General features: G+C 59.2%; 1 protein-coding gene across 1 annotated transcript in view; it reads left to right on the top strand.

Moving 5' to 3' along the window:
- Window positions 1–24,484, top strand: part of BSN (bassoon presynaptic cytomatrix protein) — an 86,455-nt gene extending 61,971 nt beyond the window's left edge. Inside the window, exons 4-12 of the mRNA XM_066246078.1 lie at window positions 4,109–4,555; window positions 4,991–11,650; window positions 13,925–16,001; window positions 16,281–17,092; window positions 17,231–17,330; window positions 17,865–18,008; window positions 18,214–18,268; window positions 18,609–18,701; window positions 20,578–24,484. Of these exons, the coding sequence (XP_066102175.1) occupies window positions 4,109–4,555; window positions 4,991–11,650; window positions 13,925–16,001; window positions 16,281–17,092; window positions 17,231–17,330; window positions 17,865–18,008; window positions 18,214–18,254 (10,281 nt within the window). The 3' untranslated portion in view covers window positions 18,255–18,268; window positions 18,609–18,701; window positions 20,578–24,484. The remainder of the gene's footprint in view (window positions 1–4,108; window positions 4,556–4,990; window positions 11,651–13,924; window positions 16,002–16,280; window positions 17,093–17,230; window positions 17,331–17,864; window positions 18,009–18,213; window positions 18,269–18,608; window positions 18,702–20,577) is intronic.
- The last annotated feature ends 1,582 nt before the right edge of the window (window positions 24,485–26,066 follow it).

Raw genomic sequence — 26,066 nt, 5'->3', positions numbered from 1 at the left:
TGACCAGACAGTAGGCTGTCTTTGATCTCACCTCAGCAAATGGCCAGTTGGTATTCAGAGCCATGTAGTGCTTCCCTGTGACCTACTTGGTGTGTTCTTGGTTGGAGGCTTCTGATCTCTCAACAGGCTCCCCAGACACATCCTGTCCCAGGACTGAGGTGGCAGGGCCAGCAGGGCCTCCTCCAGGTCCCAGGCTGAGGGCTGCCCTGGCTGTTCCTTCCACACCTTGCTTGACCTAGGCCAGCGCACCAGGCTTGGGCGACTGTGCTCTGTGCACAGTGTGTGGGAGGGATGGGCCAGGGGACCCCACCGCCCACTCCCCACAGGCCTCTCAGACCTGCGGTGGCCCCACCTGAGACCGGAGCCCACTATCTGGGCTGCCAGGTTGGGAATTTTCCTCAGGGTCTCTGAGTTTCAAAAACCTTTTTTCCTTCTTTCTAGACAGGGAGTCCAGAGCCCACAATGGAAGAGGCAAGATCCCTTTTCCCACTGAACTGTCCTCTGAAAAAGAAAATAACCATAGTGCTCTTTAGTGAGTCATTTCATAATTAAGAGTTGTTGATTCCAGATTTTCCTTACCTATTTATCTTTTTTAAAGGATAATAGTACCCTCTGGCTTTGTTTTTAATTGGCTTTCAGTTCAAATAGGGTTTGTGAAGAAATTAGTGGAATTGGAATGGTTACAGTCACGCTGCCAGTTCCGTATATTATCATAATGGCCAGAATACCAGCTGCGTCCCTGAGAAGTTTGGCCTCCCTGGGCAAAGGGCCTGGCTTTGTGGTATGTGGGGCTGGGCTGGGTTTATTAGGGCCCGGGACTGCGGTGGGGACATCAGGCAAGAGGCCAGCAGCCGCCTCTACTCCAGACCTGCCTCAGGCTGCCTCTGGGGGTAGAGATCTCAGGGAGTCCAGTCTCTTCCGTGTGGAATAGGGCTTAGTATTTATTCCGTTAGGTTTCTGTGAGGTTTCTGTGAGGACCAGGAGATGCCATACCTCCGATATTCATGCAAGGTCCAAAACACTGTCAGCCCTTGAGCCAGGAGATTGAAACCAGAGTGTCCTACAAAAGAGTCTCTGTGTGGGAAAGAGTCCCCACCAGCCCCCAACTGCCTGGGCATGAACCGACCCTGTGGCCAGTGCAAGATCCTGGTCTCATGAGGGGAGCGCAGCCTGGCCACAGAGGCGCATGTTGTGGATATCACAGATGGTCCTTCTTACTAGAGGTGGAGGCCCAGAAAAGAAGGGCGTAAGCGTGTCTGGGGACAGGGCAGGGCAGGGGGTCCCAGGGTCAGGAGAGGGACAGCAACACCAGTGATGGCCATGCCTGTGGCCCAGAAAAGAAGGGCGTAGGCGTGTCTGGGGACAGGGCAGGGCAGGGGGCCACAGGGTCAGGAGAGGAACAGCAACACCAGTCATGGCCATGCCTGTGGTCTTGTGCCTAAGTCCTGCGCCCTGTGCCTCTGGGCCTCCTGTTTTCTGGAGTTCTCGCCTGGGCAGTGGGGCTGGGTAGCCACAGGGAGTTGGTTGGTCTGGTGTCCCTATCACCAAACTGACACACAGGCCAGATCCTCTTGTAAAGAGCTTGCATCAGCAGGGTCATTCAGACGATGGCAGACAATACGGGGACGAAGCCCGGCTTCCCGTGTAGCCTTGTTGGGCTCCCTTGGACATAAGAGTCAGTGATCCCCAGAGACAGCACGCCTCGTCTGCCTGTAGGATGCCCTGCCAGCCCTCTCAGACAGCTCACCTCTTTCCTACCCTGACCCCCCAGCTCCATCTGATGGTGGGCACACCTGCATCTCTCACCTCTAGGTGCTGACTGCCCTTGGGGGTTCCTACCTCCTGCCCCTAGAAGGGAACTGGGCAGGGGGAGGCAAGGCGGAAGGGGTCGCCAGAGCCTCCCATTGTTCTTTCTGCCTGCTTGCCGGAGGGGACAGGCATAGGGTCCAGCAGGCAGCAGCTCCCGGGGCTGGGTGAGGGAGAGACAGAGAACATGCAGGTGAATGAATGAGCAGGGGTGGATGAGGGGCATGGTGGTAGGTGGGGGGCAGGGGTGAGACCAGTGAATAAAGAAGTTGGGGCCTCAGCAGCTGTGTTCTAACCCCAGGCACAGAGATTCTGCTCAGTCTGCCTCCTACCTCATCCTCCTTCCCCAGGAGACTCAGGCTAGGACTCACCTGACTCCACACCTACTAGCCCTATACCCCTCGTCCGCTACCCCCAGAGGGCTAGGAAGGGCCTTCAGGCAGCCAGGGCGGCTGTTTATTTTTAGCTCTCACCTCACATGCCTCCTCCTGTCTGTCCTCCCTCTCTGCCTTGCTGCCAGCTACAGCAGAGCCCGGAGCAAGAGGGCCGCCTGGGCAGCCCCTTGTGCAGCCTGGCCCCTCCCGAGGAAGCATGGGAAGGAACGGAGCCTCAGGGAGCATGTGAGCCCAGGTGCCGTGCTTTGCTGAGGGCTCAGGTGGGCAGGCCACCGCAGGGGCTGGCTCTGAGCCCTTGACATGACGTTTGCCTCTCCTTCCAGGCCACCCTCCAAGATGCCTGTGCTTAATTTGTACTATTGCTTTGGGGGTGGGGTCTGTAGGCCAGAGGTAGGGGTCAGAGGTTTGCCAAGCCACCCAGGTGAGCCAGGGAAGATGACCTAACCTTGAGAGATCTAATCCGGGGTGGCTGTGTGCCAGTCCCCACTGTGGAGTCAGGGCCGTGTTGCCAGCCCTGCTCTGGGCCAGCCCTGCCCTGGGCCTGGATTCTCACCCCACCATGTTGATCCTGGGGCTGGCAAAGGGGCTGTTTGCTTTTTTCCAGAACTCTCTCCTGCCCTCTGCCTACAGCCCTCCTACCTGTCCAGGGTCTTTGTGACAAATCACTGTTTGCCCTGACTAGAGGACACCTGAAGGGTCCTTTCTGTAGTGGGACCCCAGGACCTGGGTGTGGGATTGGGCCTCAAGGCCTGAGTAACAAGCCTGTGGAACAGGCCTATCCCTCAGGGTACACCAGGGCCCTGCCACGTGCCCAGCCTGAGCTCTGCTGGGACCCAGGGCGGGATGTGGTGTGGAGCTCCGTGGGCAGGACACCAGGACAGCATCCCTGATAGGGCATTTTCTATGGGGGGATGTGAGCCCAGGAGACTACTCAGCCCCACCCTGCCCGAAAGCAGCGCATCTCCCAGAGAGCCTCCCCTGGCCCCAGGAGTCTGCCCCCTCCCTGCATAGCCCCTGCTTGGGAAGGGTGTGGGCAACGATTGTGTCTGAGGCCTGAGAGGTAGGAGGTGGGGAGGGGTCGTGAATCTAGGAGGTGCCCCTGACTGATGTTCCTGGCCTATAGGGGCTCCCCAGGGGTTGTGTGCTCCCTGGGGTGGGCCCCAGCTCCCCTGCTTGTCCAGACCCTTGTGCAGCTCATAGCCTCCCCTCCCCTACCGTCTTCCTTGTCTGGCCAGGGGAAAAGCTCTTAACGGGGTCAGGAAGGGACTCTTCTTTGGTGTACATATTTTTAATTTTCTGTATGTGCATTTAAAGAATGGGGAAGTCTGTTATTTGGGGGCACGAATCTTTTTTTTTTTTTCATTTTTTCTGAAGCTGGAAATGGGGAGAGACAGTCAGACAGACTCCTGCATGTGCCTGACCGGGATCCACCCGGCACGCCCACCAGGGGCGACGCTCTGCCCACCAGGGGGCGATAATCTGCCCATCCTGGGCGTCGCCATGTTGCGACCAGAGCCACTCTAGCGCCTGGGGCAGAGGCCACAGAGCCATCCCCAGTGCCCGGGCCATCTTTGCTCCAATGGAGCCTTGGCTGCGGGAGGGGAAGAGAGAGACAGAGAGGAAAGCGCAGCGGAGGGGTGGAGAAGCAAATGGGCGCTTCTCCTGTGTGCCCTGGCCGGGAATCGAACCCGGGTCCTCCGCACGCTAGGCCGACGCTCTACCGCTGAGCCAACCGGCCAGGGCCTGGGGGCACGAATCTATTAGTCATTTTCTCGCTGTGCCTTTGGTATTATGCTTTGGAAGCTTTGTCCTCCTTAAGTTTATAGAAATACTCACAGAAATATTCTTTGAGTACTTCAGTATCTTTGTGATTTCATTGGTTCCCCTCCCCTCCCATTTCCTTACAGAAAACCGAGTGGCTCTGTCTGAACTGCCAAACTAAGCGGCTATTGGAGGGCAGCTTGGGAGAGCCAACCCCCCTACCGCCGCCCACCTCACAGCAACCCCCTGCAGGGGCTCCTCACCGTGCAGCTGGAGCAACCCCTCTGAAGCAGAAAGGGCCACAGGGGCCGGGACAGCCATCAGGCCCTCTGCCAGCCAAGGCCAGTCCCCTGCCCACCAAGGCCAGCCCCCAAGCAAAGCCCCTTAGGGCTTCTGAACCCAGCAGGACCCCGAGCAGTGCCCAGGAAAAGAAAACAGGAGTCCCGGCTAAAGCTGAGCCTGTGCCGAAACCACCTCCAGAGACTACCCTGCCCACTGGGACTCCCAAAGCAAAGACCGGGGTGCGGAGGACTGAACCTGCCACCCCTGTTGTCAAGGCTGTTCCAGAAGCCCCCAAAGGTGGGGAGGCAGAGGTCAGTCCCATTCACTCCACAGGGACCTTAGCTTTCAGGTGGGACAGCGAGGGAAGGGCGTGGCTTCCTGGGGGGAGGAATGTAGGCCTGGGCCAGGCCCCTTAGGGCTGAGAGGATGGCAGGGATGCCTAGATGAGGCCCTAGTGGGTCTGGAGCCTGTGAGTTATAAGCTAGTCCTGTCCCCAGCACCTTGCTGGATGCTTTGCTGGGTTTTACTACCATTAGATCTACTAAAGTTTCTCTCTGAGAACCTAGGACTGCTAGGGGTTTGCATGGAACCTGCAGGTTACTCAAGGAAGAGAAATGGAGAGGGTGGTAGGCTCCAATCTCCTGGTGGGGGGTCTTCCCTAGGGCCCTGGAATGGACAGAGGGGGCTGGGCTCCCTGATGAGCTTTCTGCCATGGGGAGTCAGTGTCTGCTTCTCACCTACTACAGGAGCTGGTGGGCAAGCCTTACTCTCAGGACCTGTCTCGGAGTCCACAGAGCCTGAGCGACACAGGCTATTCTTCTGACGGCGTCTCCAGCTCCCAGAGCGAGATCACGGGCGTGGTACAGCAGGAGGTGGAGCAGCTGGACAGTGCAGGGGTGACAGGCTCACGCCCGCCCAGCCCCTCCCAGCTCCACAAGGTAGGCAGCATGCGGCCTTTGCTGCAGGCTCAGGGCCCAGCCCCCAGAGGTGAGCGGAGCAAGCCGCCCAGTGGCAGCAGTGGGGAGGAGCAGAAGCGGAGGCCCCACTCCTTGTCCATCATGCCTGAGGCCTTCGACTCCGATGAGGAGCTGGAAGATATCCTGGAGGAAGAGGAAGACTCTCTGGGGTGGGGGCACCAGAGGGAGCAGCGGGACACGGCTGAGTCTTCGGATGACTTTGGTAGCCAGCTGAGGCATGACTATGTGGAGGACAGCAGTGAGGGTGGCCTGTCCCCTCTCCCGCCCCAGCCCCCGGCCCGGGCAGCAGAAATGACTGACGAGGAGTTCATGCGACGGCAGATACTGGAGATGAGTGCCGAGGAAGACAATCTGGAAGAGGATGATGCGGCCACCTCCAGGCATGGCCTGGCCAAGCATGGCGCCCAGAAGGGCGGCCCGAGGCCCAGGCCTGAGCCCGGCCAAGAGCCAGCAGCTCTGCCTAAGAGGCGCCTGCCGCACAATGCCACCACCGGCTATGAGGAGCTGCTCTCGGAAGGAGGCCCGGCAGAGGCCGCCGACGGTACAGGGGCCGTGCAGGGCGGGCTCCGGCGCTTCAAGACCATTGAGCTCAATAGCACAGGCAGTTACGGCCATGAGCTGGACCTGGGCCCGGGCCCTGACCCCGGCCTGGACCGGGAGCCTGAGCTGGAGATGGAGAGCCTGACCGGCTCCCCCGAGGACCGCTCCCGTGGGGAGCAGTCCTCCACGCTGCCAGCCTCCACGCCCAGCTACACGTCCGGCACCTCCCCCACCTCCCTGTCCTCGCTGGAGGAGGACAGCGACAGCAGCCCCAGCCGCCGGCAGCGGCTGGAGGAAGCAAAGCAGCAGCGCAAGGCTAGGCACCGCTCCCACGGGCCCCTGCTGCCCACCATCGAGGACTCCTCGGAGGAGGAGGAGCTGCGGGAGGAGGAGGAGCTGTTGCGAGAGCAGGAGAAGATGCGGGAGGTGGAGCAGCAGCGCATCCGCAGCACTGTCCGAAAGACTCGGCGGGACAAGGAGGAACTGCGGGCTCAGCGGAGGCGCGAGCGCTCCAAGACGCCTCCCAGCAACCTGTCGCCCATCGAGGACGCCTCCCCCACGGAGGAGCTGCGGCAGGCGGCGGAGATGGAGGAGCTCCACCGCTCCTCCTGCTCAGAGTACTCGCCCTCACCCTCGCTGGACTCAGAGGCTGAGGCCCTGGATGGCGGTCCCGCCCGGCTCTATAAGTCGGGCAGTGAGTACAGCCTCCCCACTTTCATGTCCCTCTACTCGCCAACAGAAACGCCCTTGGGCAGCTCCGGTGTGCCCAGCTCCGGCCGGCCCCTCAAGAGTGCAGAGGAGGCCTACGAGGAGATGATGCGGAAGGCCGAGCTGCTCCAGCGGCAGCAGGGCCAGGCGGCAGGGACCCAGGGGCCCCACGGCAGCCCATCGCAGCCCGTGGGCCCCCGGGCCCAGGGTTCCTTCGAGTACCAGGATGCCCCAGACCGTGACTATGGCAGGGCTGTTCCAGCCCTCTCGGAGGGCACACCCGCCAGCCTGGACGCGGCTGTGTACGAGGAGATCCTTCAGACGTCGCAGAGCATTGCCCGCATGCGCCAGGCCTCCTCCCGGGACCTGGCCTTTGCCGAGGATAAGAAGAAGGAAAAGCAGTTTCTGAATGCCGAGAGTGCGTACATGGACCCAATGAAGGAAAATGGTTGCCCACTCACCCCTGGTACCAGCCCCACCCAGCTCGCTGCCCCTGTGCCCTTCTCTGCCTCCACCTCCACCTCCTCAGACAGCAGTGGGGGTCAAGTCATTCCTGATGTCCGAGTTACTCAGCATTTTGCAAAGGAGTCTCAGGATCCCCTCAAACTGCACAGCTCTCCTGCCTCCCCCAGCTCTGTCTCCAAGGAGGTTGGCACATCCTTTCCCCAGGGCCCTGTGGCCCCGGCCACCACAGCTGTGGCTCCTTGCCCGGCTGGCCTGCCTCGCGGGTACATGACTCCGACGTCCCCAGGCTTGGAGCGCAGCCCTTCGCCATCTTCCACAGCCCACAGCCATGGACAGAGCCCCACCACTGCGAACTATGGGTCCCAAACTGAGGAGCTGCCCCAGGCCCCCAGTGGCCGCGCTGCCAGTGGCCGGGCCACCAGAGAGAAGTCCCTGCGTGTGAGTGATGGCAAAAGTGGCACTCCTCAGCCCTCCCAGGGACATTCCTACTTCATGGGCTCCAGCCCACCACTTTCCCCCTCCTCTCCTTCAGAGAGTCCCACATTCTCCCCTGGCAAGCTGGGCTCAAGGACCACAGCAGAGTTCTCTACACAGACGCCAAGCCTGACCCCTGCCTCGGACATGCCACGGAGCCCTGGTGCCCCCACACAGACCCCCATGGTGGCTCAGGGCACACAAACGCCACACCGACCCAGCACGCCTCACCTGGTACGGCAGCAGTCCTCTCAGGAGGCGCCCTTTATGGTCATCACACTGGCATCAGACGCCTCCAGCCAGACCAGGATGGTACACGCTAGTGCCTCCACCTCCCCAGTGTATTCCCCCACTGACATCCAGCCCACCGCCCACGGCTATAGCCAGACAACACCTCCAAGTGTGTCTCCACAGCCTTCAGAACCTCCCGGGCCACCTGGCTTCCCGCAGGCAGCCAGTGCTGGTGCGGATGGGCCCCTGGCACTGTATGGCTGGGGTGCCCTCCCTGCCGAGAACATCTCCTTGTGCCGGATCTCCTCCGTGCCCGGAACCTCCAGGGTTGAGCCAGGTCCCAGGCCCCCTGGCAGTGCCGTAGTAGACCTACGCACTGCCGTTAAGCCCACGCCCATCATCCTCACTGACCAGGGCATGGACCTGACCTCTCTTGCCGTGGAAGCAAGGAAGTACGGTCTTGCCCTGGATCCAGTTCCAGGACGTCAGTCGACCGCTGTGCAGCCTTTGGTTATCAACCTTAATGCCCAGGAGCAGACCCACGCCTTCCTCAGCACTGCTACCACCGTGAGCATCACCATGGCCTCCTCGGTGCTCATGGCTCAACAAAAGCAGCCTGTGGTCTATGGAGACCCCTTCCAGAGCCGGCTTGACTTCGGCCAGGGTGCCGGTAGCCCTGTGTGCCTGGCCCAGGTCAAGCAGGTAGAGCAGGCTGTCCAGACAGCCCCATATCAAGGTGCTCCCCGGGGAAGACCCAGGGAGGCCAAGTTTGCCAGATATAACCTGCCCAACCAGGTAGCACCTCTGGCCAGAAGGGATGTTTTGATCACTCAGATGGGTACTGCTCAGAGCGTTGGCCTCAAGTCAGGTCCTGTTCCAGAGCCTGGTGCTGAACCCCAGCGGGCTACCCCTGCAGAGCTGCGGTCTCATGCTCTGCCAGGTGCCAGGAAGCCACACACAGTGCTAGTGCAGATGGGAGAGGGCACAGCAGGCACTGTGACCACACTGCTCCCGGAGGAGCCAGCAAATGCCCTGGACCTCACTGGCATGAGGCCTGAGAGCCAGCTGGCTTGCTGTGACATGGTCTACAAGTTCCCCTTTGGCAGTAGCTGTACAGGCGCCTTCCACCCTTCCCCCAGCGCACCCGAGAAGAGTGTGGCCAGTGTTGCCCCACATGGCCAAAGCAGCGGCCCCTTCTACAGTGCTCGGGACCCTGAGCCTCCTGAGCCCCCCACCTACCGGGCACAGGGTGTAGTGGGGCTTGGGCCCCACGAGGAGCAGAGGCCCTACCCACAAGGCCTCCCTGGCAGGCTCTACTCCTCCATGTCTGACACCAACTTGGCCGAAGCCAGCCTCAACTACCATGCCCACAGGATGGGGCAGCTCTTCCAGAGCCCTGGGCGTGACTCAGCTGTGGACCTCAGCTCGCTGAAGCAGTCCTACAGCCTGGGCTTTGCGGATGGACGCTTCCTAGGGCAGGGCTTGCAGTATGGCTCATTCACGGACCTCCGTCACCCCACAGACCTTTTGAGTCACCCTCTCCCACTGCGACGCTACAGCTCTGTGTCAAACATCTACTCAGACCCTAGGTATGGCCCTCGGGGAGATGCAGCCAGCTTCCAGGAGGCCAGCCTGGCCCAGTACAGTGCCACTACCGCCCGGGAGATCAGCCGCATGTGCGCGGCCCTCAACTCCATGGACCAGTACGGAGGGCGGCATGGCAGCGGCAGGGCTGGCCCTGACCTCATGCAGTATCAGCCCCAGCCCGGGCCTGGGCTCAGTGCCCCGCAGGGTCTGGCTCCCCTCAGGCCTGGCCTCCTTGGGAACCCCACCTTCCCAGAGGGCCACCCAAATCCTGGCACTCTGGCCCAGTACAGGCCTACAGCAGCCCAGGGAGCAGCAGTCAGACAGCTGCTGCCACCCACAGCCACTGTGCGTGCAGCCGATGGCATGATCTACTCGACTATCAACACCCCAATCGCTGCAACACTGCCCATCACCACCCAGCCCGGCTCGGTACTGCGGCCCATGGTACGCAGCACCACGTATAGGCCTTACGCGTCTGGTGCGGTCACAGCTGTGCCGCTCACCAGCCTAACACGCATGCCCATGATTGCCCCCCGGGCACCTCTTGGGCCTACAGGGCTGTACCGATATCCTGCGCCAGGTAGATTCCCCACTGCTTCCAGCATGCCACCTGCCGAGGGTCCTGTCTACCTAGGGAAACCTGCTGCCACCAAGGCACCAGGGGTGGGGGGCCCCCCGAAGCCAGAGCTGCCAGCAGGCGGTGCTCGAGAAGAGCTTCCTACGGCCACCCCTGCTGCTGCAAAGGAGGCTGCGGCAGCACCAACCACAGCCCCCCTGGCTGGCCAGAGGCCACTGGTTGATGCTGCTTCTGGGGGTGGTAGTGGGGCCCCCAGCCGGCCAGGGCTCGAGAAGGAGGAGGCCTCGCAGGAGGAGCGGCAGCGGAAGCAGCAGGAGCAGCTGCTGCAGCTGGAGCGGGAGCGGGTGGAGCTGGAGAAGCTGCGCCAGCTGCGGCTGCAGGAGGAGCTGGAGCGGGAGCGCGTGGAGCTGCAGAGGCACCGGGAGGAGGAGCAGCTGCTGGTGCAGCGGGAGCTGCAGGAGCTGCAGACCATCAAGCACCACGTGCTGCAGCAGCAGCAGGAGGAGCGGCAGGCCCAGTTTGCCCTGCAGCGGGAGCAGCTGGCGCAGCAACGTCTGCAGCTGGAGCAGATCCAGCAGCTGCAGCAGCAGCTGCAGCAGCAGCTAGAGGAACAGAAGCAGCGGCAGAAGGCCCCCTTCCCTGTGGCCTGTGAGGGACCTGGCCGAGGGCCACCCACAGCGGCCGCTGAACTGGCTCAGAATGGCCAGTACTGGCCGCCCCTGACCCACGCAGCCTTCATTGCCGTGGCGGGGCCTGAAGGGCCGGGGCAGCCTCGGGAGCCCGTGCCGCACCGCGGCCTGCCCAGCTCCGCCTCGGACATGTCACTGCAGACTGAGGAGCACTGGGAGGCAGGCCGCAGCGGCCTCAAGAAGCGGCACTCGATGCCACGCCTGCGGGACGCCTGTGAGCCGGAGCTGGCGCCCGAGCCATGCTCAGTCAGGAGGATTGCGGACAGCAGCGTGCAGACCGATGACGAAGACGGGGAGGGCCGCTACCTCCTGACCCGGCGGCGCCGCACCCGGCGGAGCGCTGACTGCAGCGTGCAGACCGACGATGAGGACAGTGCCGAGTGGGAGCAGCCAGTGCGTCGCCGCCGGGCCCGTCTCTCCCGCCACTCAGACTCTGGCTCCGACAGCAAGCATGATGCTGCTGCCCCACCGTCCACGGTCACCGCCGTGGTCAGGGCCACGAGCAGCGTGGGCATCCAGACCATCACTGACTGCTCCGTGCAGACGGAGCCTGACCAGCTGCCCAGGGTCTCTCCAGCCATCCACATCACAGCTGCCACTGACCCCAAGGTGGAGATCGTCAGGTACATATCAGCGCCCGAGAAGACTGGGCGCGGGGAGAGCCTGGCCTGCCAGACGGAGCCAGACGGGCAGAGCCAGGGAGGAGCAGGGCCACAGCTTGTAGGGCCAGCTGCCATCAGCCCCTACCTGCCTGGCATCCAGATCGTAACCCCAGGACCCCTGGGCCGATTCGAAAAAAAGAAGCCGGATCCGTTGGAGATTGGCTACCAGGCCCACCTGCCCCCGGAGTCCCTTTCACAACTTGTGAGCCGCCAGCCTCCCAAGTCCCCTCAGGTCCTCTACTCACCAGTCTCACCTCTGTCCCCACACCGGCTCCTGGATGCCTCCTTTGCCTCCAGTGAGAGGCTGAACAAGGCTCACGTGAGTCCCCAGAAGCACTTCGCGGCTGACAGCGCTCTCCGCCAGCAGACGCTGCCTCGCCCCATGAAGACCCTGCAGCGGTCCTTGTCTGACCCTAAGCCCCTCAGCCCCACCGCCGAGGAGTCTGCCAAAGAGAGGTTCTCCCTCTACCAGCACCAGGGGGGACTGGGTAGCCAGGTATGGGCACAGGGGCTGGTCCAGGGTGGGACAGGGGTCTCTGCCTAACTTAGGGGAGGAGGCACAGGGAAGGGCTTCTTCTGGGGTGGGGATGGAGTCACCTCCAGTGCCAGAGGCCCAAGGGAACGAGTGGAGGACTAAAGCTTTCTCAGTGCACATGTGGTGAAGCTTGCAGCCTGGCAAGGACATCTCAGGCAAATACACCATCACACATGGGCTCCTGCAGCCATCCATCCATCTAGACACCACGAGAAACTTCCACCTCCCCTTAGCACTCCCTCCGCAGAGCCTACATCTAGTCCAGCCCCTGCCACCTCCCCTCTCCGGCCTCCTTAACCCTCCAGTCTGGGCCCTTCCCACTCCAAACCTCTACTGTGCATGTTTCCTGAGAAAATCAGTCCCACAGACCTGTGACTATCCTCATTCCATAACCCTGGTCTGGCTTCCATGGCTCCATGTGAAGCCCAAGCCCCTTGGCATAGCATTGTGGGCCCATGCAAAGGGACGCAGCATGCTTTCTGCCTTATCTTGTCCTCTGCCCCTATCTGGCCCTCAGTAAGTCTGTTTACACAGCTGTCTGCTGCCCTAGATAGGGGACCCCAGAGCATAAAATTACCCGTATCAGTGGCTTTAGTTGCCAGTGATGTCCTAGGACTATGAGAGGTGGCCTTTTATGGGCTGCCGTGGAGGGGAAGTAGGGGTGGTTAGGGCTCAACGCCAAGGACTTTGAATGCCAGGCTGATGGTGGGCTTTTCTTGAAGGCCCTTGGAGCCTCCTGTGGTTTTAGGCAGGTAAGGCAGGACAAGATGGGTACCTTAGAAAACTTCCTGGGTAGAATGTGGACAGATGGGCTGAAGGAGGAGAGGGCAGAGTGGCCCCAGGGAGGAGGTAGGAACCAGAGGCATGTCAGGCATATTTGCTGTTTTCTGGATATAATGCAGAGGAGAGAGGTGGGGTCTTGAGGTGGGTGGTGGGAGTGATGAGCTTGGGTGCAGGAGAGCCCGGTGGGGGTGTGTGTGTGTGCAGGTGTGTGACATCAGGAGTCCGGGCTGGCAAGGAGGGATGGTTGGAGAAGCAGGTGGTCTGGCTCCAGGCTAGGGTAGACACAGAGATTCCATGGGTCAGCCATGTGGGGCCATGCCACAATGGGCACTCATAGTATGCAGCCAAATAAGACAGACAACAAAATGAGGACTTCAAAAAGTGAAATGTATTTCATCAAAGGCCCACCCTTTATTCTGAGGTTTGGGGGCACACTATTGTTTATAACATACAGTGAGAGTAGGTGGGGTTTTTTTTTTAGTTTCTTGGCAAGGTAAAATATAAGAAGCCCGATGTTATTCCCCAGTGTATTTTGGGGATTTGGGTGGTTTGTCGAAGTCCCAAAGTCTGAAAGGGCATTCTGGGAAGGCTGTAAGCTAGAGACAAAGGGAGGACCTAGGGAACACCTCCCAGAAACGGGGACTTCCAGGTCATATGGAACGCTGGGGCAGGTGAGCAGGGCCCCATGGAAGGCAGCATTAGGGATCCTTGACCAGGAAGCCATGTAGCAGGAGAGGGGACAGGAAAGGACCCAGAGGGGCACCAGCAGCCCCGAGAGGGGTAGGCTGACACAGCTATGCAGGGAGTTGGGGCTGGGCTGAGCAGCCCAGAGCGCGTGGCAGAGGGTGGTGCAGGGCAGCTGGAAGAGGAGGCTGGGCAGGCAGCTGAGTGGCATGTCACTTTAGAGAAGAGTAGGACAGGAGGCAAAAAGGATCCAGAGCCTGCAGCAACTGACATAGAATCAGCATGTGCCCCTTCCCACGATCCTCTAGGGAGCCTGTGGGCCCAGGACCCACTCTACTCCTGTCAGTGTGCCTCCGATGTCCTTGGTCCCCCCAGCTGCTAAGACCCAAACCCAGAGCCAGATCTGTGCCCTCATCTCAGCACACTCTGAGAGGTGGTGTTGGGGAGCCCATTGGACATGTGCAGGGTGCTCAGAACCTCCATGCAGTAGGAGTTCTCAGAGCCAGGCCAGTACTAGAGACCAGCACAGAGGACCATCTGTTCCTTCCTATCCTCCTGCTGCCCAGAACACTGGCAAAGAGAAGGCCTGTAACATGGTCACAAGCTGGTGGGTGGACAGGGCAGGCTTCGAGGCTGCCTGGTGAGTCAGGGCGCCGACAGTAGGAGCCCAACCCCTGCGCCAGGCAAAGCCAGGCTTTTTCCACCCTGTGCCCCACCAAGCCACCCACACCTTGGGTCTCAGTGCTGCCCGCCCTTCCTCTGTCTCAGGTGTCGGCGCTGCCACCCAACGGCCTGGTCCGCAAGGTGAAGCGGACACTGCCCAGCCCTCCTCCCGAGGAGGCTCATCTGCCTCTGGCTGGCCAGGCCCCCTCACAGCTGTATGCGGCCAGCCTGCTGCAGCGTGGGCTAGCGGGACCTGCCTCTGTCCCTGCCACCAAGGCCAGTGTGCTCCGGGAGCTGGACCGGGACCTGCGGCTGGTGGAGCACGAGTCCACCAAGCTGCGCAAGAAGCAGGCAGAGCTGGACGAGGAGGAGAAGGAGATCGACGCCAAGCTCAAGTACCTGGAGCTGGGCATCACACAGCGCAAAGAGTCCTTGGCCAAAGACCGGGGTGGCCGTGACTACCCACCCTTGCGTGGCCTCAGTGAGCATCGCGACTACCTGTCAGACAGTGAGCTCAACCAGCTGCGGCTCCAGGGCTGTGCCACTCCCACTGGCCAGTACACAGACTTCCCTGTCCCTGCCGCTGTCCCCGCTGCCCTGTCTGGCCCCACGACCTTCCAGCAGCCCCAGTTCCCGTCCCCGGCCCCGCAGTACACTGCAGGCGGCAGCAGGGCAGTCCCGAATGAATTCCCGGCTCACCAAGCACCTGCCTACCCAGGCCCCGGCACGTATCCGGCACCTGCCTTTCCTCCTGGCGCCAGTTACTCTGCTGAACCTGGCTTGCCAAGCCAGCAAGCTCTCCGTCCCACAGGCCATTATGCGGCCCAAACACCCATGCCAAACACACAGAGCACCCTGTTCCCGGTCTCAGCTGACAGCCGTGCCCCCTACCAGAAGCCACGCCAGACATCACTAGCTGACTTGGAGCAGAAGGTGACCACCAACTATGAGGTGATTGCCAGCCCCAGTGTAGCCATGTCCTCAGCCCCCTCTGAAACCAGCTACAGTGGCCCAGTGCTAAGCAGCAGCTATGAGCAAAGCAAGGCCCCTGAGCTGCCCCGGGCTAGTGACCGCAGCAGCGTGGGCCTGAGCCCAGCCCCCGCCTGTCCCTCTGACTCCCACTACACCAGCTTGGAACAGAATGTCCCTCGGAACTATGTGATGATTGACGACATCAGTGAGCTGACCAAGGACAGCACTGCCACGGTCCCTGATAACCAGCGATTGGAGCCCCTGGGGCCGAGCAACAGTGGGCGTCCAGGGAAAGAGCCAGGAGAGCCAGGTGTCCTTGAGGGGCCGTCACTGCCCTGCTGCTATGCCCGAGGGGAGGAAGAATCCGAGGAAGACTCTTATGACCCCCGTGGGAAAAGCAGCCATCACCGGAGCATGGAGAGCGACAGTCGGCCAGCCAGCACCCACTACTACAGCGACAGCGACTACCGCCACGGGGCTCGAGCAGAGAAGTACGGCCCAGGCCCCATGGGGCCTAAGCATCCCTCCAAGAGCCTGGCCCCAGCTGCTATCTCCTCAAAGCGCAGTAAGCACCGGAAGCAGGGAATGGAGCAAAAGATCTCCAAGTTCTCGCCTATCGAAGAAGCCAAGGACGTGGAGTCAGACCTGGCCTCCTACCCCTCCCCTGCAGTCAGCAGCGGCCTGGCCTCTCGGGGCAGGAAGTTCCAGGACGAAATCACCTACGGGCTAAAGAAGAATGTGTATGAGCAGCAGAGGTACTATGGGGTGTCCAGCCGAGACCCAGTGGAGGAGGATGAGCGCATGTACAGTGGGAGCAGCCGTTCCCGGGTGGTGCCTGCGTACGGTGGGGAGAAACTGTCCAGCCATGACTTCAGTGGCCGGGGCAAGGGATACGAGCGGGAACGGGAAGCTGTGGAGCGACTTCAGAAAGCAGGCCCCAAGCCCTCATCACTGAGCATGGCCCATGGCCGGGCCCGGCCCCCCATGCGGAGCCAGGCCTCTGAGGAGGAGAGCCCCGTCAGCCCCTTGGGCCGGCCCCGGCCCCCCGGGGGCACCCTTCCTCCTGGTGACACCTGCCCACAGTTCTGCTCCAGCCACTCCATGCCCGATGTCCAGGAGCATGTCAAGGATGGACCACGGGCCCACTCATACAAGCGTGAGGAAGGCTACATCCTGGACGATTCCCACTGCGTAGTTTCCGACAGTGAAGGTAATGGCAGATGGGGGTGATTTCTGCAGGTGCTCAGCACCTGGGGCCCTCCTGCTCGTGGGGTTCTGGGCTCCGAGATGTCCCAGTGGGTCCTGGCCTGGTGTCTCATGCCATGGGCCCTGCCTTCTCCACCTTCACCCTGGCCCCGTTTGTGGGGGATGTGGGGGCAGTGTTATGCTTGCGGCTGTGGTGCCCACTGTGGTTTCCTTGCATGGCTTCCGCTGGGACTCCCTGTGGCCAACCCAGGGGTTGATGGTGTTCTGTTTTTGGTCTCTGAAGCGTATCACCTGGGCCAGGAGGAGACAGACTGGTTTGATAAGCCCCGGGATGCCCGCTCTGACCGGTTCAGGCACCATGGGGGCCACACAGTCTCCTCCTCCTCCCAGAAGCGGGGGCCTGCCAGGCACAGCTACCATGACTATGATGAGCCGCCCGAAGAGGGCCTATGGCCACACGATGAGGGTGGCCCAGGCCGCCACGCCTCAGCCAAGGAACACCGACATCACAGTGACCACGGGCGGCACGCAGGCCGCCACGCTGGCGAGGAGCTGGGCCGGCGTGCTGCCAAAACACATGTTCGGGACCTGGGTCGCCACGAAGCTCGGCCTCACGCTCAGCCCAGCCCCGCCCCAACCATGCAGAAGAAGGGTCAGCCTGGATATCCCGGCTCCTCTGAATACTCACAGCCATCCCGTGTTCCATCAGCATACCATCATGCTTCTGACAGCAAGAAGGGCTCCCGGCAGGCCCACTCAGGGCCCACAGCACTGCAGCCAAAGCCAGAACCGCAGCCGCAGCCACAGGGGCGGCAGGCACCTCCGGGGCCCCAGCAGTCACAGCCACCACCATCCAGGCAGACACCCTCGGCAACAGCATCGCGCCAGCTGCAGACGCAGCAGCAGCAGCAGCAGCAGCAGCAGCAACAGCAGCAAGGTCATGGGCTACAGCCTGCCCAGCAGATGCCATCACAGGCTCGGCTGCAGCAGCAGGGCCAGCCAACTGCCCGGGGCCCGGCCCCTGCTGCCAGCCAGCCAGCAGGGAAGCCTCAGCCAGGCCCCACAACAGCCACAGGGCCCCAGCCATCAGGACTGGTGAGTAGGGCTCCAGTGCATGGGTCCTGCCCAGGGTAGATGCTGCAGCTGCAGCTGCAGCTTGGACATCCCTTGGTTCCAGGCTGGGCATGGGCAGAGTCGATGGGCAGTATCTCAGCTCTGGGTTCTGTGTTGCAGCCACGGGCAGAGCCGACAGATGGCTCTAAAGGGGCAGCCAAAGCACCCCAGCAGGGGAGGCCTCCTCAGGCTCAGCCACCACCAGGACCTGGACCTGCAGGTGAGCCTACCCTCTGGTGCCCTCGACTGTGACCCAGAGAACTTGGGCTACTCTTTCTCTAAACCCACGGGTGCCCTAAGCTCCCTTGCACTGCACACCCTCACTGCTCCCTGAGAAGGCACCCAGTGGGCTGTGGATGTCCTCGGCAAAGACCAGGTTTGGTGTTAGAACGAGCAGGGAGGTCACCAGTGCGGGGCTTGCAGCCCAGGCAGCTCTTGGCAGGGACCCTGCAAAGGACTGGCCAGCACAGGGCCGGGACCAGGACTTCCTACTCTCTCCTTCCCTCTCTGTTCTGACTTACCTCCCTCTGCTTTCCCCCCTTTCTTCTTCTTTACCTTCTTCAGCTTCCTTTGTTCTGTTTCTTTCTACCTCTTTCTTCCTGTTCTTATCTTCCTCTCTTTATTCCTCTCTCCTCCCCCTCCCCCTCCCCCTCCCAAGGCCTTTGTGTCCAGATACCCTGACGGCCACTCTCCCGCTCAGGGCCTGAGGAGTCGGGTCCAGCTCAGCTCAGGCACATGGTTTCTTTCCTCCTAGGCATGAAGGCTGGAGCCAGGCCTGGAGGGACCGCAGGGGCTCCTGCCGGACAGCCCGGTGCCGGTGCCGGTGCTGATGGGGAGAGCATGTTCTCCAAGATCCTCCCCGGGGGGGCAGCGGAGCAGGCTGGCAAACTGACGGAAGGTGAGCGCTGCTGCCAGGCAGGGCCACCGGCAGGGGCTACAGCAGAGGCTACGGCAGAGATTGGGTTGGGGGAAGTACTCCGGGCTTGGTCACTCAGCCACCTGGTGGTACTTGGGCTGAGCTTGCTTCCCTGTGCCAAATGACCCTGACCAAGAGGGAGGCTGGTTTGATTTCCTGATGCCTCTCTCCTTTTTCTGTGTCACAGCCGTCTCTGCTTTTGGCAAAAAATTCTCCTCATTCTGGTGACCATGCCCTGAAGGGTGAGTATGAGCTACCTGTACCCAGTTTCCCCTGGGGAAGGTCTGAGGAGCTCGTGTGGACACTCTAAGTCCAGAGCAGTCCTGTGGGAGGAGTCTGGGCTTCAGCAGCAGGCGATGTGGCCAGAGGAGCAGGAACAGAAGGGACCCTGTGCACAGAGGTCTCAGCGTGAGGCCCACGCAGTCGAGGTCCCCGGGAAAGGGAAGCCAGGGCTCCCATCACCGTGTCCTGCTCTGCCACCCCGTCCCCCTCGGGCTCTCACAGCTGAGGGGTGGCATTAGGTCAGGGCGGTGGCGGCGGGGGTTCAGTTCCTTCCAACCCTCCTCTGCATATGCTCCACAGGCTCTTGAAGAGGTGAAGGCAGATGATAGCATTGCTGTGGAAAAATCTCTGGAGTCAGAGGCCTGGGCGCAGCTCTGGACTCTGCGTATAACAGTGAGTGTGGGACCAGGGCGGGGTGGGCAGAGGAAAGGGTGAGGGGTCACCTGGTTCCTATGAGTGTGGGCTAGGAGGGGCCTGAGGGGCTTCCTTTAGCCGTGACAGAGGCCACTGGACATGAGGTCAAGACACTGTTGGCTTCAGAGGCTGAGCTCACAACCCACAAGAAGGAAGAATAAAATGAGTGGAGAGGCAGACAGGAAAAGGACAGAGAGGAAAGGGAGGCCATGGGCCAGGCAGTCTCAGCCCAGGACCAGAGCCGCCCAGGGAGAGTGGAAGGCTCAGGAAGAAGTCGTGGCTTTGTCTGGGCTGAAGTGGCCGAGGCAGGATGAGATGCTCCTACCTGCACCTGCTCTGGCCTGGGCCCCGCCTCTGTGGGGGAGGGGAGGCATGTCACCCAGGATGTCAGGGAAGGTGGCCTGGCCATTGGTGCTGGCCTGTGCACAGCCAGGGCCCACCCTTTACATTCCGTAGACGTGGGCCCTCCTCCCTGCTTTGCCATTTCTCACGTGAGGAGTATGGAGGTTTAAAAGAAAAGAGAGAGAGCTTTGGGCGCTTCTTGTGTGGGCAGGTGTGTGTGGCCAGCAGGTCAGCCAGCAGGTCAGGAGGGTCCTTGAGGCCAGGCGTGCTGGTGGGAAGAAGCTGGGGGCAGCGGCAAAAGGAGGAACAGCGGGGGCTTGGAGAGTCCAGTTTCCTATCCACATACTCCTTCATGCGAGAAATGGTTTGTCAAGCCCTAGGTCGGGGCCAGGCCCTGTCCCAGGTGCTGGGGATACAGAAAGGAACTAAACCAAGTTCCTGCCATCCAAAGCTGACCGTCCACTGAGTGGAACAGAGAATAAATAAGTTAAAAAATTGAAATTAGATGAAGAGGTAATTTCTGAAGCCCATGAAAAGGTGGTCCTGGGGCAGAAGGGCCTGCTCTAGAGAAAGTGGTCAGGGTAAGGTAAGACTTGAGAAGGGGCTGCTGCAGGTGGGCCAGGTAAGGGCCCAGCACCAACAGAGGCTCTGATGTTGGGCTTCAGAGGCGGACAAAAGGCCCGCACAGCCAGAGCCACTGTGGAGGGGAGAGGTGGTCAGGGGTGAGGTCGGAGGGGGTGGGAGCCAGCTGGGGTGGGCTTTGGAGGCCAGAGTCAAGAGCCTGGAACTTATTCTGATTCCAGTAGCCACAGTGCAGCGCCCCCAGTGTTCCTCCTGCCTTCACCCCATGACATCGGCTCCCCGCCACTCTCCTGCTCAGCCGGATGTCTCCTCGGAGTTGCTCTGGAACAGACGAGGAATCAGAAGTGGTGCTGAGAGGAGTGGCAGCCCATGGCCAGGTTCATGGCAGCGCCCGCCTTGGGTTCAGAGCCGGGCTCCACCCCCAGGAAGGGAAAGGAGTGGCCTGGCTGTGTTCTGTGTCCTGCCACACGATGTGGGTGGGCCACTGAGACCACTCATCATGTCGTTAAAGGAGTCTCTCTCCAGTTCTGGCATTTGGCTAGTGATTGGGCCAAACAGGCGGCACTTTTGTGAGTGTCCACATCCTGGTGTCTTTTATGGCAGTTGCACAGGAGGACTGGAGAGGCTTGCCGTTTTAAACAGAACCCCACCTCCCTCACTCTTGAGCAGAACAGAAATCAATTTGTGTTATGGTCCACCTGATTCTTCTTTCTTCCTGTCCTCCTCCTTGCAACCTCGAAGCTGCCCAAACAGCTATCTCCCCAAGCCCCAGTGCGTGGGATACTGAGGCCGCGGAGGCGGCCATTGGCGTGTGGCGGACGATGGAGAGGAGCGCGGGGTGGGAAGCCACTGTCCATAGCTCTTGACAAAATTCTTCTTTCTTTCTTTCTTTCCATCCTTCCTTCACACTTCTCTCTTTTTCTTCTCCAAGCATCTGCAATCTGGAGAACGCCTGGCCCACAGACTCACCAGGTGGGACGTGGTGGGCGGCCTCCTTTGAGTGGGATGTTTCCTACCAGCGGCGGCCAGACAAGCAGGACCACTGGCCCAGGGACCTCTGATTGTCTTTCCAGAGACCCTGCTCTCCTCAGGGCGCCACCTTCAAGGCATAGCCGTGGTTGGGAGGGAGGAGCCCTCCCTGGAGACCCTGCCGCCGGCAGTCTTGCTGCCCCCCCACAGCCACCGTGTGCGGCCGGCCAGCCAGGCTTCCAGTGCGTTATACACAGAGTTTGGGCGCTCGCTCCTGTTCTTGATAGACGTGCCCTCCCTCCACGATGCCAGAAGTTTTTCCACAGCCTTGGAGAGGTCCTTGGACTGAGGGCTGGGGGTCCTGGGCTCTGTTTCCTTCACATTCCAGCTGGCCCAGATCCCTCTGTGGCCACAGGGTCCTTCCCCCCTCACCCTGCCCTTTGGGTGACATTGGAGCAGACCTCCATGTGGCTAGCGTGGGGTTGGGAGAACTTTACAAACATTAGGACCTAACACTGTCTCATTGCTGAAATAAGAGGCCATAGCACCGAAAAGCAGTGTGGGCACTGGCTGAGGCTTCTCCCAGCCTGTGGGTGGCAGCGTGCCAACACGCCGGCCGCCATCTCAAAGCCATCTCCCCAGCCATCATGAGCGTCCCAGCGGCACCACCATTGTCTCTACCAGCCGTCTCCTCCTTCGTACACCTGGGGATTTCTTTTGATTTCAAGAACAGCCTTAATCATTTCAGTTTGATTTACTTGTATACCTCATAAACATGTTTCTTTTGTTTCTCCTTCTCCCCTTTGTCTCCTCTCTTTTGCTCACCTCCTTGACTCTCCTCCCCTCCACCACCCCCTTGTGACTGACTGATGGTTTGGTTTCCTTCTGCTCTGCCCCCGCTCAGCACAGGGAGAATGTTGACTTAGAAGCAATAGTGGGCAGCAGGCCACCAAGAGCACAACCCCAGGGCGAGGTCTAGGGAGGCCCCTCCGCCCACCTCTGTTTACTGTGCAACTCCAGTCCTTCTTAAGCCATCACCAGTGGGCGTGCTCAGAGCAGAGGGGCCAGGGCTTCTGTCAGCCAAGGGAAGGACCCAGAGCCCTGTGTTGAGGAATGTGGCACCATCCACCCACCTGGTGGACTAGGCAGCATTCCTCCCAAAGGCCCTTCGCTTTGGGACTTCCTTGTATCTTGGGCACAGCCACAAGTCTCATCTCTAATGTTCTATGCAATGAAATATAAACCCTCAAAGACAACTGTTAATATTTAATAAATTCCATGTTATGTATAAGGAGTTAATTGCAAACATGCAATTGAGAAACTGGATAAATAAGCTCATATCAACCCCCCACTCCACCCTGCTCCCACTGTGTGTGTGAAATTCTCAGTCTGTGGCATGTTTGACCTGTGGCAGGACTCGCCAATGCCAGGCGAGTCACCGCTGTCCCGCAGTGGAGCATGCACAGCTCATAGCCTCTTTGCACGATTTCATCCATTTTAAATGCTCGACCCTCTTGCCTGGAGTTCTTTTTGCCTCAGAACCTCTCCTTCAGAAGCACTTCTAGCTGACTTCTGCACGAGCTCGTGAGGACCTGCCAGGACTGTTGCCTGAGCATGTCAGGCTGCGGGCAGGCGGTGTGATGCCCCACGCGCCCTGCTGGTTTCTCAGACCAAGATGGTGGGTGAAAGGAGTTTCCGGAGGGAACACACTGGCGAGGCCTGCACAGGATGTATGTGCATGAACATTCGGAAGGTTTCCATCTGTGAATTGCTCCCTCATACCACAGTCTTGAAACAGAGGCTTCTGGCTGCCCCTACCCAGCAGTGTACTGCTCAGGGGCAGAGCTGGGCTATGTCTGTTGGTAGACAGACAGGCCAGGGACAGGGCCTTGTTGTGCACGGGGGTCTCCGGCTCCTGACTGCACCCACTCTATGCCTCTCCTCTGTGGCTGGGAGGCTCAAAGGTCTGTGAACTAAGAGACGGCCCCAGGGAGTCAAAAGGTGCTCAGGGAGAGCTAGACATCCGCCATTTGTAGCGAGGACTGCTGAAAATACCATCTTGGACCAGAGCAGGTGTTCACATATACCATGACTTTGAGCTGAATTTCTTGGAAGGCTTCTTAATAGCAAAACTTACAGAAAGTCCTGTTGTGACTCTGGCTCTGTCCCCAGGACCTAGACTCTGCCCACCCTCATCTGCGAAGCCCAAGCATCCCGCTGCGCAGCAGCTCCGCACAACCGGGCCCAGAGCGCGCAGGCTGTGGCTGGCCGCCCCTCCAGGCCTGGCCGTCCTCCGGAGTACTCTGGTTTGCACCATGCATTTCTCAGGGTCCACATTTTCATGCTTCCCTATAAGGTCTACGCAGCCCTTCAGAAAGGAATCCTGGCACACCTCTGGCAGCTTTGGGTGGGACAGGAGGCTGTCAGCCTCTGTGCTGGGCCTGAGATCCTGGTCCTCCAGGATTTGGGCCTCACATCCATGCCATAGGACACCTGCCTCATCTGATATCAGGCCTGGGCTATGTGAGACTTATGAGCAAGGGCTGAGGGAGGCCACCATCCATCACCTCTGACCACCCAAGGCCAGGTCTGTGTGGGGAAGTGCCTAGTGGCTGAAGATGTGGGGGCTCAAGACAGTAATTCATCCCACTAAAAAGCCAGGGGATGGGACAAGGAGCAGGGAAGACAAGGAGATGACAATAGGTCAGCCTCCATCAGACCCAGCCTCAGGCTCTAAAATACTAACTTTTCAGCAAATTTCCTTTCTGGCCAAGCACCCTGAGTTAGAAATTTCTGACACCTGTCATTCCCCACCTCCCAGCGTACCCACAGGACATATCTGTCCCCATCATTCCTTGTGAAGGTGGCTGGAGCAGGCCTCTGGGCCACAGGTGTCCTGGCCCTTGTGTAGACAGAGCTGTGGCTCCCGGGGCACTGCAGCCAGAGGCTAAGGGACCAGCATTCAGTGCCACGTCAGTCGGGGGCATTGGGCACATCTCCAAACAGGTAAGGGGCACAGTTCAGGCCTTCTCCATGGATCTGCCTCCCCAGTGTCATAAGCAAGGGCATTGCCTCCTCTGCCCACTCCAGGGCCCAATACACTCACTTCACATGACACCACCCCTTGCCCACCATCTGCTTAGTCCTTGGGGAAAGTGTGGTCTCAAGGCCGATGCTGAGAGGGCAGCAATGGCAGCAACTACAGCCTGGCTTCCGGAACCTGTAGGGAGTTTTCCAGGCAGACCTTTGCCAAGGCAGCATGGTCCTGGCCTGTTGGCCCCTGCCTGCCCTTGTGCCCCCTCCCCCCATTCTGTAAATACTTGTCATCGTGGACACCAACAGGGTCAGAGTGACAGGCCTGATCAACTGAAACTCCTCAAAAGATGTCACCTCTGTCTCCCTGGGTATCTGCAGCCCTGCTGCCATGTGCGCTGGGTGGCCCTGGAGAGCTGTGGAAGTCGTGACATAGTGTGTGTATGCATGTGACCAGTGTGTGAGTGGGTATGCGTGCGTGTCTGCCTCATTCAGCCTCGAGATCAAATCAGCTCCTCCCTCCGGGCGCAGGTCCTGGAGGGCGGGTCCGCCCAGCGCCTTTCCCCTGCTGGCTTCCATGTCTTGTTTTCGCTTTCCCTCACTCCTCCCCTCCTGCCCTTTCTCTCCTTCTCTCCTTTATTTGAGGGGGGGAGAGTGCTGTAAAAAGTCAAACAAACAAGTTTACAGTTGTAAGTGCAATGACCCGAGTCCTCCCACATGACCTTGTGAAATGTGTGCCGTCCTCCTGTGCTCTGTGAGACCTCGTGGTACTTCAGTGTCCCTTCCCCTGTATTGTGACAAGGTAATTCTGTGGTATCAGAATAAAAGGACTTGATATAAACAACCGACACACCGTCTCTGCGATGGTTTCTGAAATGGGAGGGCTTAGCCAGAGGGTCAAATCTCCAAACTTTGGACAGTCCTATCTGCTGACAGTTCAAAGGGAAAGAGTGAAAGGGGAAAGGGCAAAGTTACAGGACCAAGTCCACATCAAGCTGTCCCAAAACAATGGGCCCCCACCCAAAAGGTGTGGGAGCTTTCGGTCACTGCACAGACTGTTGAGGGATGGTGCCACCCCCACCTGTCCGTGTTCAGGCTGCGCCGCCACTTGCTGGGGCCTGGTTCCAGGGAAACAAGTGAGCCAGTGCTGCCCCCTGGTGCTGCCAACAAGCCCTTCACCTGTCTGCCTCCCTGTCGCTGCTCAGCTCTCACTCCAGCTCCCGGACCTTAGTCCTTCCTGAGAATGCAGGATAACCTACTCAAGTAACCCAGAGTTACTACGTCATTTTAAAAACACAGATAAAAAGAGAGTCAATCTTGCCTCTGGCCTTCCCCCCTAGTTTTAATTTTTTAAAACTGATTGATTTTAGAGAGGGAGGAAGGAGAGATATTGATTTATTGTTCCACTTATCTATGCATCCACCAGTTGATTGCTGTATGTGCCCCGACAGGTCCAAACCCACAACCTTGGCATGTTGGGTCTGCCCTCCAACCAACCAAGCTACCCAGCCAGGGCCGAGTTAGTATCTTAATGCATGTCCTTCCTATTTGTGTTTTTCTTTTCTTTTCTTGTTTTTAAACAACCAACATTTATTATCACAAAGTTTCTCATTTTTTTGGTAGTTGAGAATTATTATTTTTTTAATCATTTTAGAGAGGAGAGAGAGAAAGGGGAGAGGAGCAGGAAGCATCAACACCCATATGTGCCTTGACCGGACAAGTGCAGGGTTTTGAACTGGCGACCTCAGCGTTCCAGGTCGACGCTTTATCCACTGAGCTACCACAGGTCAGGCACAAAGTTTCTAATTTTAAAAAATTAATTTTTAGAACTCATAAAACTCAACAACAAACAAACAATCCAATAAAAAAACAAGAAGAGGACATGAACAGACATTTCTCTCAGGAAGAAATACAAATGGCCAACAGATATATGAAAAGATGCTCATCTTCCTTAGTTATTAGAGAAATGCAAATCAAAACTGCAATGAGATACCACCTCACACCTGTTAGATTAGCTATTATTAACAAGACAGGTAATAGCAAATGTTGGAGAGGCTGTGGAGAAAAAGGGGAATGGTGGGAATGTAAAGTAGTACAACCATTATGGAAGAAAGTATGGTGGTTCCTCAAAAAACTGAAAATAGAACTACCTTATGACCCAGCAATCGGGTATATACCCCCCAAAACTCAGAAACATTGATACGTAAAGACACATGCAGCCCCATGTTCATTGCAGCATTGTTCACAGTGGCCAGGACATGGAAACAACCAAAAAGCTCGTCAATAGAAGACTGGATAAAGAAGATGTGGCACATATACACTATGGAATACTACTCAGCCATAAGAAATGATGACATCGGATCATTTACAGCAAAATGGTGGGATCTTGATAACATTATACGAAGTGAAATAAGTAAA

Source organism: Saccopteryx bilineata, chromosome 10, assembly GCF_036850765.1.
Source record: "Saccopteryx bilineata isolate mSacBil1 chromosome 10, mSacBil1_pri_phased_curated, whole genome shotgun sequence".
In the NCBI taxonomy this organism is placed as follows: domain Eukaryota; kingdom Metazoa; phylum Chordata; class Mammalia; order Chiroptera; family Emballonuridae; genus Saccopteryx; species Saccopteryx bilineata.
The sequence above is the reverse complement of the archived record's forward strand: the minus strand, read 5'-3'. Positions and strand labels throughout refer to the sequence as shown.